The following is a 16,832-nucleotide window of genomic DNA, read 5'->3' as shown; positions in this document are numbered from 1 at the left end:
CTTCATTGTCCAGGGCATGGATTTTAAACAGTTTAATATGGTATGGGGTGGTAACATTAGGTGGTGCACAATGCCATTGGAAAGAAGTACAAAACATCTGCAGCAGAAAATGAGGAAGAAACACATCAAGGTTTAATGTTATTTCAACACTAAATAACTGGAGATGACAATAGAGATTAACAATTCATTCACCAATTTGTTAAGTATTCAGTGCAGATGAAACTGTTTTTGTAGTTTCGGTGCTAATCTGACAAGGGATTTAAAGTGTGTATATTTTCAAATAGATGCACAGGATTGGCAGAATTTCAGTTGATTATGCTTTATTGAATTTTGTTAAATATAGTAAGCTTCAAAATATTCAAAATCTAATTCTGCATTTATTGTCTGTAGATAGGATTAGATTTGCAAAGTTTTAGAAATCTAATAATAGATATCAAAAAAACCAGATTGGTGGAGAAAAACAAAGCATTGATGATTATTAGTTAAATGAACAGCATATTATAATATTATTTCTTAAATTTGTATGTCACCCTTGATCCAAAAACCACATGGTGGTTTACAACATATAAATACAAAGTAACAACACACAATGTATAATTATTAAAACAAAAACAAAAGCATACAAATAACCCCCTTCCACAAACACATTTAAAAGGCCATAGAATGTTAATCAGCTGAAGACCTGGTTATAGAGAAACATTTTTAGCAGGCACCAAGTGAGCCTCTCTGGGGTGGGCATTCCACAAGAGGGGAGCCACCACAGAAAAGGCCTGTTCTCGTGTAGCCACCCTCTGGACCACTTGTGGAGAAGACACACAAAGAAGGGCCTCAGATGAATCTTGCAGGAAGCAAATGGCAACATGTGACCAGTCTCAATGGCCACAAGCCACCACTGCCTGCATGTTCATGCTTAACCATAGCTGGGTTTAGCATTAAGTGTTGACTGTGTTGCTGGAATTGTGCTGCTGAAAATGGAGGTTTGTTTCTTCTCATTTTTCTCTTATACTCTGGCTTCCTATTTGAATTGTTTTATTATCCAGCACTATTTTCTTTTCTCTTTCAATTGTTTTTGAATATTTTATGGGTTTTATGCTATTAACTTTATGATTATTAACAGCTTTGATTTCTTTCAAAGATAAAGCAGAATAAAATTCTATTAGATACATTTCCTTCAAGATTTGCTCTAGGCAAAATTCAGTAGAAACTACTTTTTTAGTCCCCCCCCCCTATTTCTATTGCAGAACCAACCATGTTCAGGGATTTATGAGAATTAACAAGTCAAGAAAGTGATCTGATAAAAGCACTTAACGCCAACATGCCTGTAAGCAACCCAAAACATGCCAGTTAATGAATAAGCTTCTCGTCTATACATAGGAGAAAAGCTAATCCTTTGGTATATTGATATATTATATTAACTAAGTTATATTAACTAAGGGACACCGCAAAATAAACATGAATAAACTGCTTTTCAGCAGTTAAGGCTACTGCCTCCGCATGCTCTCAAGAAAGCTTTCCAAACAAGGCTACTAGTCACAATGGGAACGCTCTGCTCTGCCTCCATAGTCAGAGGTGTGGAGCTTCTGAGTGCTTCTGATAAGCAGACCAGCAGTGGATGTGTAGGGGATAAGCAAAATCACAGATTTGTTGTTGTTGTTTTGTCATTTAGTCGCGTCCGACTCTTCGTGACCCCATGGACCAGAGCACGCCAGGCACTCCTGTCTTCCACTGCCTCCCGCAGTTTGGTCAAACTCATGCTGGTAGCTTCGAGAACACTGTCCAACCACCTTGTCCTCTGCCGTCCCCTTCTCCTTGTGCCCTCCATCTTTCCCAACATCAGGGTCTTTTCCAGGGAGTCTTCTCTTCTCATGAGGTGGCCAAAGTATTGGAGTCTCAGCTTCAGGATCTGTCCTTCCAGTGAGCACTCAGGGCTGATTTCCTTCAGAATGGATAGGTTTGATCTTCTTGCGGTCCATGGGACTCTCAAGAGTCTCCTCCAGCACCATAATTCATAAGCATCAATTCTTCGGCGACCAGCCTTCTTTATGGTCCAGCTCTCACTTCCATACATCACTACTGGGAAAACCATAGCTTTAACTATATGGACCTTTGTTGGCAAGGTGATGTCTCTGCTTTTTAAGATGCTGTCTAGGTTTGTCATTGCTTTTCTCCCCAGAAGTAGGCGTCTTTTAATTTCGTGGCTGCTGTCACCATCTGCAGTGATCATGGAGCCCAAGAAAGTATCACCATATTTTTTTTTCTCACTAGGAAGAGAGTACTTCTAATAGAGTACTTCTGAGTAAAACATAACCAAGTCTGAAAGTTGTGTTTTATTCTGTAAAGGCAGCACACTTTGGGGGGTGAATGTAATAATGTGGACATAAGGAAAGTGCTCATTCTCCTCTATCCAGCTTCTCCTGCTGCTCTGGGAGGGGCCCCTCCCAAGTTGCAGGTAGCGGTTGTCAGCATTATTTCCTCTTCTTTCTTAGCAATAGTGATTAAGTACCCTTAGCAACAGGGACACAGGTGGCGCTGTGGTATAAATCACAGAGCCTAGGGCTTGCCGATTGGAAGGTCAGCAGTTCGAATCCCTGTGATGGGGTGATCTCCCATTGCTCGGTCCCTGCTCCTGCCAACCTAGCAGTTCGAAAGCACGCAGTGCATGTAGATAAATAGGTACCGCTCCGGCAGGAAGGTAAACGGCATTTCTGTGTGCTGCTCTGGTTCACCAGAAGCAGCTTAGTCATGCTGGCCACATGACCCGGAAGCTGTATGCCGGTTCCCTCGGCCAGTAAAGCGAGATGAGCGCCGCAACCACAGAGTCGTCCACGACTGGACGTAACAGTCAGGGGTCCCTTTACATAACCCTTAGCAACCCTTAGCAACAGTGCTGCCTGACAAGGGCTGAAGCAGAAATGTCCAACTGACTCACTTTTTTTAAAAAAACAAATAAATAAAAAATATAAAAGCTAGGAGTCTGGGGGCCCAGCTCTCACGGTCTACCCAGGTGCCTGGACCTGGGTTACTTGGATCCCCGCTGCCCTGGTGATCTGCTTTGCATGTCACATTAACCCACAGTTTAAATCAAGCTGTGGTTTAATGTGTGTCCTCCTCAAAGTTCCTGCCGTGCTCCTTCCCAGCTCCTCCTGTCGCCACGTGGCAGGCAAAACCAGCCGAAGTATCTCACTTCTCGTGTTGCCTAAATTTGGCTCATGTTGTTCATTTAATATAAAATGTTTATATTAAAATTAAGTGTTAAATGAGCCCCCACCCCGCCCCACCCCCCGTCTCTCTATATGATTGCCATCAGGTATATGGACTAAATGTTTGAGTTTAGGCTGTGCTGCAATTGTCGGGTGTGGGGTGGGGAAATTACATAGGGAAAGAAGCAAGGACTATTAATGTAACAGGAAGAAGTCAGTGCAGCCCAGAAAAAGCAGGACAGAAGAGAACTGAATAAAGCATTGGGTGGACTCCATGCATATCTGGGTTTTCAAGGGGACAACAAACTCTAAAACTGTGTTTAGGCTTTGGGCACCTTGTATCTTACTGATTAAAAGACAAATAAGGCCACCTATATTTAAACATCAATATATTCTGACCAAGACAAATTTTCACAATCCAATAATAGCATGGTTTGTGTTTTTACCGCAAACAATAGACCCCCAAGACAGAACAAGTGCTGCTGGTACAAGACAAGTAACCAGCAATTATTGTGTTGACTCCCTGTGACTTTGATCTCTAGGTCATGGCCTGTGCTTTCTGGAGATCTTCAAAGCAGAGACTGCAGCTGAGGTTATTTCCCATTTATGCTGCTTTGCTAGTCACGTTACTTTTTCTCAATACTGGAATGTTTCTCTACTGGCATATCACCTCACACTATGTTTTGATTATGAATAAAGTTTTAAGACCAAAAAAAGCAGGCAGTCGTTTCTACACAATGATACTTGGTAGGAAACGATAACTGATTATTCATAATTAATAGTAATAACTCATGTGCATTATTAATCACGCAAAAAATAAATTAATTGAATCTGATATATTTATTAATTTCACAAAAATCCAGAGCTGTTATGTTGCTGTCTTTTCAAATGCATATTTAATTTCTAACAGAGGCATCATATTTTACTCCGTGAACCACTTTCCATTTGTAATGTGCCTCTTAGACTGCAAGCCGTTAATTTATATTGCAAATTGCCTTGAGTACAATGGGAGAAAGTTTCGAAAATAATGTTATTTATATTTACACACAATATATTTATATTTACACACAAACACACAATACAGTACGATCCATTCTTGTTTGACATTTTTGTTTTGTTCCTAGATTTCATTCAAAATTATTTAAGTCTGAGATATGTCTTTTTTTTTAATGTGCGCAATGAGATTTAGACAACCATTTATTCTCTGCTTTTTCACTATATATAATGAATATTTTGCAGGGACAGGAAAGAACTAAAAAAGTACAGGAATGGATAGGATATAATTTTACTGGGGTATTGGTGTATTTAGCATGAAAACATTTTGGATTTCTCTTTCTGCCACCTTGGGGCAAAACACTAAAAAGCCCTTTAAGTTTGTGTAAAGTGTTGTAAAGTTTGCTTGCTAATGCCATGTGGCTCAGATAGCTGCTAGAAACAAAGATTCATATGTGAAGAGAAAAGTGATTATTGCTGCTCAGTTAACACTCAGGTTGCTTCCATGCTGAGGGACTTCAGAACTGCTGTGGCACTGCTTTTTTTTTTTTTGCAAGTGGCTGAATGTGGAATTAAAACTGTGGTTCCGGACTGCATCTATATATCTATCTATCTATCTATCTATCTATCTATCTATCTATCATCTATCTATCTATCTATCTATCTATCTATCTATCTATCTATCTACATCTCCACAACCAAGGTCTTTCCAAAACCTTTACTCAAAGGAAATAAGTCCTGCTTTCTATTCAGCAAGCATCACTATTACAGATGAATAGCCTCTTAATTCCACCTTAATAATTCACTCCCTATCTTTTTTTTACTGCGAAATAAATATATTATTGTGTTTACGCAGCTTGCTTAGGAATACATGAAGGCGAGTGGGTTAAACATTAGCCTGTGTACACTTTAGCATGGGCCAAAATGTAGTCCAGTTTAAAGCAGTGAAATATGGGAGCTTCGCAATCTGGCAGCTGTGCTTATAGAAGCAATGATTGTAGAAATAATATCTTAATGCCAATAGTTGACACCAGATCCTACAGGTTTCACAGGTTTGGGTGGGAAGGAGGGGGCTTGCCTTTCTGTCCCTATTTCTCCAGGGGCGCTTGGAAAGGACAGATAAGAGCTTTTGAGATAAGCATGTGAAAAGGTAGGTTCAATGAATTGCCCCTTAGTCACATATTAAAGAACCTGTTTTCATTAGTTTCATCTTTGGTCTTTAAATCTTGTTATTTTTATGGCAGGTGCAATATATATCTTATGGGGAAACTAATACTGCACCTGCAATAATGAAGAACATTCAATGCTAGTTGTACAGGAGAAAATAAAGTGATAAGAGAGATTCACTTCAGTTCCACTGCAGTAATATAATGCAAATCGGAATAATATTCACTTTAAAACCTATTTTAATTAACCTTTTCAAAGTAAGATTCTCCTCCTGGTTTTGGCATGATGGTTTGCCTTAATATGAGCTAAAACTATCTTGACCCTTTAAAAAAAAAAATCAACATTTTGCATGGAAATGCAACAACAGCCATGATTGTTTTGATGTATAGCTGTGTGACATATTATAAATATTACATCACATAACCACAGAGAATGTCACTCAACAAGACTTTTTCCCCCCAGACAGCATTAAATGAACCATGGATTCTTGCCTCTGAATAGCTCCTTTAAGGAACTACTTTTGCTTAAATGATTAATAGGAGGCATATTGTCAGAAAAATGTACTTAAAGTGAAAAACAGTAAACTGTAGCGATATCATTCATTTTTAAGCAATTCTGTGGTGAAAATGTCTCATAAATTTACATGGCAACACCACTATTAGGCTCTTTGTACGCAGGACAGCCAATGTGCCTTCCAGTTTGGGGTTAAGGCGGTGGGGAAATATTTTATTCAAACTAGGCCACTTAGCAAAAGCCAAGATGGCACATTTATGTACAATTCAGAAGTTGGCATGTTAGAAGTATCTAAAGACAGTTCGGAATCTATTTTCGAAAGAGACTGAAGCACTCAACTTGAAATGGCCACTACAGATCAGGTTGGGAGGCCTGTCCAGATTACTGCAGCGCTGCTAAAAACCACAGCAAACCATCTCATGGACTCCATGTCATGTCTCTTCTGGATAAGCCTCCTTTCAGGTTTCTAACACGTTTTTATGCTGAAAGCATGAACATACAGTTCTAAGTTTATGAACTGTACAGTCAATGTTTGCTCACACATCATTTCATAATGCTTGTCTGATAGGCTGGAAATAGGTAGGTAGGTTTAACTTGAGAGCAACATGGTTATGTGGAATGCTTATGTAGAAAATGGCATGCAGTTTGCTTGAATTTTGCCATCCTATCTAAAATACAAGGCTCATGACTCAGTGACTGCATCAATAAAGCACTACCTTCGCATCTTACATCACCTGTTGCAAGAAATACATGTTAACACTGAATGCATGTCTGTCTTTGAAATGAAGTTCTGAGAGCCCCCGACGTCTGGGGTCACTTTCTGGGGTCCTGCAGTTATAGTGTTGTGTATTTCCTTGACAATGACAGCCAATTATGTGGAGTGGGGAACACATAATTTCATGATCTGGTTAAGTTGCTGTAGATGTTACCAGATCAAAACCAAACAGCTGATTGCTGATACTTGGGTGGCCCCCATGTGATGACCTATATAGAAATGTATGGGCTTGCTGGTGGGCTTGTAACACAATAGGAATTACAAGAACTCACCAATTATAGGAACACGCAATTCCACACCAGGTCTATATACACAGCTGCTGCAATTTGCTGGGTATATGTGCATAGGTCCTATATGAGGCCAAATATTCATATCACTGAATCTTTTTCAATAACATCTGTGCCAGAGAACTTTCCAGTGGATTGTACAGGTCTGGCTCAGATCTGCCTAGGTCTCATTCGGCCATCATTAATAGCTCGTGTTTTCCTGGTGTGGTGACCTGAGATTTCAGAGGCTTAAGCTTCCTTAGCAATGCCTCCATGGAAAGGACTAAATTATGAGGGTGAGGTGTGAGAAATAAGGGGTATGCAGGGTTTTTTATGCTTGGCTTCAGAGGTTTTGCCATTCAGTCCCCCCACCTAGGTCCTTCATACTCTATCCCTGTAGTCCCTCTATCGTGACACACCAGGTGGCATCTTCTGCTCCCACTAGGCACAAGGCTCTGTCTATATTCCACCAGGTTTTACTCCATGGCTCCCATGCTCTGGGCTTCAGGAGGCCTGGTGACCCAAAATCGCTCCCACAAACTTCAACTGGCCACCTCACCTTGCCTCATAAAAGGGCCTCTGTAGTGAAGAGATCAGGGGTCAGCAAACTTTTTCACTTCCTATGCCCCACAAATAACCCAGAGGAACATTTTAAATAAAAGGACACATTCTACTCATGTAAAAACACACTGATTCCTGGACCGTCCACGGGCCGGATTTGGAAGGCGATTGGGCCGGATTCGGCCTCCAGGCCTTAGTTTGCCTACCCACTGAATAGAGGCAGGGAGAGGATGATTCCGTGACCTTTTCACACATTGCCCTTAGATTACATTAAATCCTATACAGCTCTTAGTTTTTACTTCAGCAGCCATTTAAAGTTGGTTGAAGGCTGTAATCAACTAACGTTTACTCAGAGTAGACCAAACAAAGGACAGCAGGCGCATAACTTACATGGGGGTTACATTCCATGGATTGCGCCTAAAGCCAAAATTGTGCATAAACAAAACCCATCGGGTTCAATGGTGGGTGGGACTACCGCTGTCATTTTTCCTGAAACTCCACCCTCTTTTTATTTTTTATTTTGCCACGCATGTACTGTAAAGCTGAATGTGCACAAGTTGTAGGCTTACTGTAAATGACTGTGACAACCTTGATCCATTAATTTCAGTGGGTCTACTACTCGGAGCAGAGGCTAGCTGAATACAATACTAAATATTTTGCACTTGAAAGTAATGCATGTATAATCCAAGATACTAACCTGTACCTCTGATAGTCTCCCTCATCCTTGTCTTTGCAGACCAGTTCATTTGGACATGCTGTATTCCCAAGCAAGCTCAGGTATTCCAAGGAAGGCACTACTTCAACCAGATGATCCAGCAGGCTTTCCAGTTCTGTTATGTACTCAAGGTTATGGGTTAAGGATTCAGTAACAAAAGGAAGACTGTTAAATAACTCCATTTACACACCCCATATTATATGCGGGGAAATGTAACATTAATTGTTGCTAGCGGAAAGGGGACTACATCCAAGTCATTTTTTGGCATAAAATGAAAGGTCTTGGGTCCCCCCTCCTTCATTATTTTTTCCTCCTCTTTTCTTCTTTTCTAGATGACTCTCTGCAACACATTAAAAACTTTGACAAAATGATGGATGTCGGATGGGGAAATGGTTAGTGATTGCTAAAGCCATGAAACTTTTCCAACATGGCAACAAGCAGCAGTTACTTTCACAGTACATTCATCACTAAATGTATTACAGTCCCTAGGAAAAATGAGATTTAAAATGGAGTTAAATGACAGCAGCCCAAATGCACCAGAAAGAATAAAAGTGCTTTTGGTGGCACTGCGGCATTAATTGGTACATAGGCATAAATGCTTGATCAAATGTTACCAGGAACGTGTTGCTATTCCTGCTCCACAGTTTATAACACACACAACAGAATGGAAGGAAATAGTAAAACCTGCCATTAAAGTGGTAGAGTGACCACATGAAATCTTAGATATCTTACATTGAAGTTGATTTAATGCATCCACTATAAACATACACACAACTCCCAAAACAGGCTATAAAGGATTTGTAGTCCAGTTCTAGGTTGCTCAACAAAGAAAGAAAGAAAGAAAGAAAGAAAGAAAGAAAGAAAGAAAGAAAGAAAGAAAAGTACCACAAGTATTTCTGCAACCAGAGCTGGACTTTTCCAGAGTTTGGGCTTTTGTGTCAAAATGTACATATCTGACAAGAGTGTCTAGTGCACAGTTTCCAAAGGCTTGAGAACCTTCCTAAATCTGGCACTGTGTTATGTGCGCTAACTTAAAGATTTCAAAGCCCCCCCGACCCTTTAAGAAGAAACATAAACCCAGGTTCTTTGGCACTCCTTGTTCAGTTCCTTAAGAGCCCTGCTTTGCATCTAGGATTTGGAAGGCAAGTGAAAACAGGGAAATCTTGGTTCCCACCGATCCACCATAGAAATCAAAGATGAGGCATGGAAGATAGGTATGGGGAAAGGATGCCAAATTGGTTGTGCAGGCTGAAAGCCATTCCCTCCCAAACATTGCCACACTGCTGGTGCACATGACATGAATAGCACTAGTAACATGTCAGGTTTTTTTTTTAAAAAAACTGGCATAAAACTAGCCTGAGAAATCCCAGAATGAAGGCTCACAAATGGGGATCAGCATCATGAGGAGGCAAGGTGTGCTAATACCTCCTACCAATTGGCAAAAGGTGAAGGGCACATTCAAGCCGCTCTGCTTCTTACTCTTTGTTTCTCTGCCCTTTGTTCTAATTGATTTAGTGCCGCAAATTCTCATTTTCTCTGTTTTCTCTTTTAAACCAATTCTTGTTAGTTTATGGCGATCCTGCATTAGCTGTATTTTACTACTTTATTATAATTTTGCTTGTTTTAATCCCTGTAAGCCGCCCAAAGAACTTCAGCTAAAGGGCAGCCTATAAATTGCATGTATCAATAAATAAACAATGGAACAAATTACTGGTTTAAACGAACAATTCACTCTTTTACTCTCCCATGCCTGGAGTTGTGTGCAACAATTATTATGTGGCTATCTTAAATGCTCGGTTCTTTTATGTTGCTTGTCCCCAGCATTGATTTATGTTTTCCTGTTATCTTTGTTATCTCTTGCAGATGGAATGTACCCCATTTCTTCACCTCAATAACTGAAGGGCAAGGGTATCACCACAGGATAGAAACAGAACTTTTGCCCTTTAAGACCTTCCCTTCGCTACATGCACTCCAATTTGCATCTTATTTGCAGCAGCCAACAAGCAAATGGGAGACTTATCATATACAGCATAATGCTTGTGGTAGGATTCCACCCCCACCCTCATTTTTCAGATACTGGGCAAAACAACACATGGAGCAGGGTGAATGAAGCATATGAACAGCTCAGTTTTTCCATTTTAGTTCAGCCACAGTGCTCCAGATTTAGTCAGAACAGCATTAGACTTAATCTTTCCCCCCATGGCCCATTGTTCTGTCAACAATTGCCCTTCCTAGGATAGTTGTTCAGTCCACTAAGAGGGGAAAAGTTGCTGGCGCATATCTTTTCAACCACAGGGAGAAAAGCAGAGGGGGGAGGATGATTTTTAGTGGGCAAACAGTCCATGGAGAAAGGGTTAAGTCACCTCTTCCCTCTGCTGCTTCTCAATTCATACCGCGTGGACTTGTAATCTGGTGAACCGGGTTCAATTCCCCACTCCACCACATGCCGCTGCTGGGTGACCTTGGGCCAGTCACACTTCTCTGAAGTCCCTCAGCCTCACTCACCTCACAGAGTGTTTGTTGTGGGGGAGGAAGGGAAAGGAGATTGTTAGCAGCTTTGAGACTCCCTAGGGTAGTGATAAAGTGGGATATCAAATCCAAACTCTTCTAATACAAGAGCAAATTGGTGCTTAGAGGGTGTGAAGAGAGACTAAGGGGAGAAAGAGGGAGCCAGTCGCAAGAGTGGTGGTGATGTTGAAGACATTAAAACCAAACAACAACAAAAACATTAAAGCACAGCTATACAGATAAAACATTGGCCCCACCAAAATATGAGAGGCCACAATGCCACCATTCAAATTAAAAAAGGTAAAGGTAAAGGACCCCTGACGGTTAAGTCCAGTCGTGAACGACTCTGGGGTTGCGGTGCTCATCTTGCTTTACTGGCTGAAGGAGCCAGCGTTTGTCCAAAGTCAGTTTTTCTGGGTCATGTCGCCAGCATGGCTAAGCTGCTTCTGGTGAAACCAGAGCAGTGCATGGAAACACCGTTTACCTTCCCGCCAGAGCGGTACCTATTTATCTACTTGCACTTTGATGTGCTTTCGAACCGCTAGGTTGGCAGGAGCTGGGACTGAACAATGGGAGCTCACCCCTTCATGGGGATTCGAACCGCCGACCTTCTGATCGGGAAGCCCAAGAGGCTCCCCCCCCCAGGGGGGACAGCATTCCACAAGGCCGATTCTTATGTTGCTACCCTCCAAAACTCCTGCATGAAATAGGGCCTCAGGTAATGGTCACATGGTCCAGGTTAGTGCATGTAGGTAGAGGCAGTCCTTGAGGTCCTGAGCCACATAAAGCTTTATAGGTCATAACCAGCCCTTTGAATTGAGCCCAAAAACTAAGTATTTTGCCCACAATTAACCACCTTTAACCATCTAACCCACAGTTTATTTCTTCTGAGGCACTCACCATACTAGAAATGGGGTGTGCCAAGTCTCTTAGCTGCTGTTTCTGGTCTGCTTATCTCTGAATTATGAATGCATTATCCCAGGATCACTTGTGCCACCACAGAGGATTGTGGGGAACATTCCTCTAAACACTTGCTACCAGCCACATAGCAAGCAATGTGGAAACCTCAAGTGTCATTTTGCATATGGCATAGAAAGATGGTGCTCAAAATATGAGGCCCTGTTTGGGTACACATTTTCCCTATCCTGGACCCCATGTGTGTACTGTAGTGGCGTAAAATATTGCCATAGCCATTAATTTGCTATTCCTCATATCATCTTTAATACTGGAATACAGTGGTACCTCTAGATACGAACGGGATCCGTTCCGGAGCCCCGTTCACATCTAGAGGTAAATGTAACTAGCGATGACATGTCTGCGCACAAGCATTGCTTTTCGCCGCTTCTGCGCATGCGCGTGATGTCATTTTGAGTGTCTGCGCATGCGCAAGCGGCGAAACCCGGAAGTAACGCGCTCCGTTACTTCCGGGTTGCTGAGGAGTGCAACTCGAACATGCTCAACTTGAAGCATATTTAACCCGAGGTATGACTGTAGCAGTATCTTACGGGGTGTTCCACATATATGTGAGTGTTTTGAACACTCTGCAGCTCTAAATAATTACTTTGTGTTCTACTTACTATTATGAGTATGTTGACAAATCAGCACCACCAGAGCAGCTTCACCAACTTGGCACTCTCCACATGCTTTGCCCAGCAACTCCCATCAATCCCAGCCAACACAGAGGCTGATGGGAGTTGTAGTCCAAAACATCTGGCAAGTAACAGGTTTGTGAAGGCTACATGAGAGTGTATGTGTAAAATACTTTAATTTACAGGAGCTTAACTGTCATTAAGACATTTGACTTGCCTAAGGATAGTCATTCTCTGCTTAAAAATTTGCCAATCAATCCTTACTAGCGACAGGTCATTCAAAGGCTTCCAAGTCCATTCTTTTAACGCCTATAAAATGTCCAGGCTTCCTGGGTATGGTGGCTGATTACTTGGGCAAAGTATTAGACTTGGCTGAGAAGAGAGCTGCTAACACGCATCTTTGCCCGCACCCTCTTTGCATCCCGGAGTTGGACAAAACACAGAGAAAGATATTTTGAAAACAATGAAAATTAAGCTAAAACTGAACTGATATTTTAAGCTCAGTCTCAGCATGCAACATTGCATGGCTTCGCTGCTGCCTGTCCTGCAATGCAGACCACCAGCATTTCCAATAATACTGAGCAACAAAGCTGTTCGTGCGATAAGGGAACAGCTGCCACTCTTAGGGTGTCTCAATGTTTTAAAAGAGCCCAGCACAGGAAGTAACAACCACACTGCTACACTCTGGCGATCAGTGTTATTCACAAAACAGCAAAGGGTGGGAAACTATTCTTGACCCTTTCTAGCCTAATGGCTAACATGGCCCTATCGGCTCCCGTCAAGTGATTGCTGCTGCCAAATTAAACAAGATGTATATTTTCTTTAAGAAGCATTCTATGTTCATGTGAAAAAAGCCAACCTAATGTTTTAATCTTGTTTCACTGCACACACTATTCCACTAGAGGTCAGCCTGCCACAGAACCCAAGCAGGCTGGGTTCTGTTAAGAAGCGCAAAACTGGCTGCTATTTCCACCTCTCAATCTATTGACAAAGATTCCTTCAGAGCCATAAACTTAGGGCTTGCACTAAAAAACGGAGCAACAGGAAGATATAGCGAGGCATTTCGTTTATGAATGACCTGTAATAAATTACTTTGAAGTATTCTGAGTGACAAGAGAAAGGGAGAGGATGCTTTGTCTGCAAACGAGCGACATTTTACATACTTTAATTTGGCTGACACATAAGGATTATTCGACATTTGGCAGGGCCTTTCTCCCCTCCCCTCCCCACCCTCTCTTTGGGAAGGATATTTGGTTCTTGTTTAGCATCAGGGTATGGAGGTGTGGTAACCTGGGCAACCGGAGGTCATTCCGGAGGAGATTGTTGTCCAAGATCAGTTCTTCCAAGCCGCTAAATGTCTCCAGTCCTTCCAGTGACCTGCAACGACAAAGGCAACAGGAAAAATGATACTCCAGTAAATCAGGGAGGCCATTATGAGCTGAAATAAATATTTTAACCTTCCCTTTCAAGGAGCGGGAAGAGTTTTGGTTTAGTCCTGTCAGGAGACTGAATGACAAGAATTAGTGGCAAGGGGAGTGTCGGTACAGCAACACATCCTTCTTCGCAGGCTGGCAGAATGAAGGATGGGGGTCACTTAGTGAGTAGCCAGGATCCAAAACAAAAGGCTTCAGATATGAGGCCTGCAGGATGAATTTGTCAATGTCTTGTGCCTTCAGGCACCCAGCCTCGCCTGACCCTAACCTCCATTCCCAAGATAAATAACTCTGTCACAGTTCACCTTCATTCCCTGGACACAAATTTAAGTTGTCATCCATCATTTCTGCCATGAAATATCATACCCCACTAACAATAATAAATACAACTTCAAGAATTGTTCTCAGCAGCTACCCTATATATAAAACTGCAGGGGGGGGGGATATGATGGGAAGTTTTTCCTTTTCCTTTCGTGATTTTTATTTTATTAACCACAGAATTTTCTCTGTCTAGAGTTTTTCGTTGTGGTGGTTGTTTTTTCAAGCACAAAAGATAAAATGCTGGAGTGCCCTGTATCACCCAGATACAGCAATAATTATTATTTTTTACAATGAGCCCCCACCCCCGGCAATGCCTGCCCACAAAGCACACAGACACGCACAAAACACTGAGATTTAAAAGTAACAAGCAAAATCTTTTCAGCATGGAAGCACAGCTCTTCGGGTTGTAAACACATAGACATTTGTAGAAATTTGGCAGCCAATTAGGAAAAGCTAGGAGGAAGGAATTAAAAAGTCTGGCTTTGTCACTTTGCTGGGTCCCTGTTTCAGTTTTAACTCTTAATTTCGTAGCTTTGCAAGTTCTTACAGAAATGGGTGGGGGAATCTTCACATTAATCACCTAAGATGGGCATGGTATATGGAGCATACACAAAGACACACACATTCACAGCTCATTCACCTACCAGACACCTAGAGATATGCTGAGGTTGCATGACTTGACAGCTGAGCTAGTATGCCTACCAGTGGTGAGGATCATCACTTTATCTCCTCACTATTTTATAAAATGTGATGAATAAGGGAGATGCAAGTCTACACTATTTATTCACTGTCCAATGACATTTATACTAAAGGGAATTATTCCCTCCCTCTTTAACACCCTTCTTCAAGGTCTGCATGAGATATGCTCTATTGCAGGCATATAACAGGCATGCTGTGGGGGGAAATAACAAATATTTATCCACCCAATTCAAAAATTTAAACCTGGCAGGGGTAGGTTAGATGAAATTGTCTTCTCTGAAACTTATAGCCCTGTAATAAAAGAATGGAATGAAAAGTCCTTTGTAGGAAAGAAAACATGTGACCTTCATGCTACGGTTCAAGGACACCACAGTGTTAACTATAAATAACCAGAGAAACACCATGCTTCTCAGCAGTCCTCTACTCTAAGGTTACCAGGTTTTTTTTCAATGAATCCGGGGACAGTTTTCAACTTCAATGGATTTTGTATGGGGACTGATTTGTAAATTTGGGGACTGTCACCAGGAAACGGGGACATCTGGTAACCTTACTCTACTCTGGAGGTTCAAAACTGATGTGAATTACAAAGGGTGCTTTCAGATGCGAGTTTATTGTGGAATTGGAGCTATTCATGCACATGTTTTTATTTTATTTTTTGCACCACCCACATTGCATCGTCACCATACTTCTGCCCCATTTAACTCAGATTTCCCTTTAGCGTAGAAAAATATAATAATAAAGAACAACCTGTTATATATCTGCAGGAACTGCTGGTACGGAAGCTCACTACTGCATTTGGGGGGGTGGGGGTGTTTGTCACATGTGTGGTAGTATTTCATGGGCTGTTCCCTTTTGCCACAGACCCCCATCTCCATTTGCTCCTCACCTGAGCACAGCCTGGCCATTGTTTCAGGCGGCCCAAACAATGCAAGCGCACCTGTTTCCACTGATTGCTGCATGCAGTAGGCACATTCCAAATACATTTATCAGCCTTTTATTTATTTTTTAATACAGAGCTCATCTGCTGAGTGAGAAAGGAGCTGGAGTGGCCCTCACAGAGCCCATACCAGCCTGCTCGAAAAACTGAAAAAGATTGCAAGAGGGCGCAACGTGCTTGGACGAAAAGGGAGTTGGGTGCTATACAGTGGTTCCTCAGGTTAAGAACTTAATTCATTCTGGAGGTCTGCTCTTAACCTGAAACTGTTCTTAACCTGAAGCACCACTTTAGCTAATGGGGCCCCCTGCTGTCACTGCGCCGCCACTGCAAGATTTCTGTTCTTATCCTGAAGCAAAGTTCTTAACCTGAGGTAATATTTCTGGGTTAGCAGAGTCTGTAACCTAAAGCGTATGTAACCTGAAGCGTATGTAACCTGAGGTACCACTGTACTTTCTACTGGTTTTGCTGGAACATACATTAAGCTGCAATTTCTGGTGCCCCTGCCAATCCATTCTGAAAGGAAATAAAAAGCAATGGAATGAATGTAAACGAATGCTGCTATATCAGATTGTGGGGGAAATGAATCTGTTTGTGCTCCAGTGTCACGGCACCCCCCTAAACAAAAACAAAAAAACCCCTTCCCCAAATGTTAAGTCCCTCAGAAATTTCCAAATGGTCCATGGGGCAGGAGAAACTGCTCCTCTAAATGATCCTGACCTCACGCTCTTCTGTAAGCCGCACAGGAGAAGAAGCAATAAACAGATTGTGTGGTTATGATTGTTAACTTTAGGTTCATAATAAAGCCTAACTGGCAGTGCCCATTTAAATGCTCTCTCCGTATAAATAGTTAGTAGTGGATTATGTCCAATCTTCAGTTTATTGCTTTAAAAAGAAAAAAAGTCTTTCCGCTTGCCAAAGGGAGTTCAAAAAAGGCCACCACCCTGTCAACACCACAGAGCCTTATGGGACGCTAATAGGCCCTTTGTGAGTATGCATTGCTGGGGCTCTGGTCTGTGTCAGCCTCGAAATGCACATTGTTCATGAGTTGTGTTATGCAAATATAATACCCTTATCATGAGAATCTGCAAATGGTTGGCAACTGGCAAGAAGAATAAAGCACACATCCAAAACTGCTGGAGGGGAGGCATAAAACAA

General features: G+C 41.8%; 1 protein-coding gene across 1 annotated transcript in view; it reads right to left on the bottom strand.

The window, feature by feature from the left end:
* LRMDA (leucine rich melanocyte differentiation associated) overlaps window positions 1–16,832 on the bottom strand; it is a 724,603-nt gene that overhangs the window by 306,953 nt on the left and 400,818 nt on the right. Inside the window, 2 exon segments of the mRNA XM_083502973.1 lie at window positions 8,173–8,303; window positions 13,532–13,664. Of these exon segments, the coding sequence (XP_083359099.1) occupies window positions 8,173–8,303; window positions 13,532–13,664 (264 nt within the window).

This window comes from Podarcis liolepis, assembly GCF_965112155.1.
Source record: "Podarcis liolepis genome assembly, chromosome: 5".
NCBI lineage: Eukaryota > Metazoa > Chordata > Lepidosauria > Squamata > Lacertidae > Podarcis > Podarcis liolepis.
Note: the sequence above shows the minus strand (reverse complement) of the source record. Positions and strands in the feature narration are given on the sequence as shown.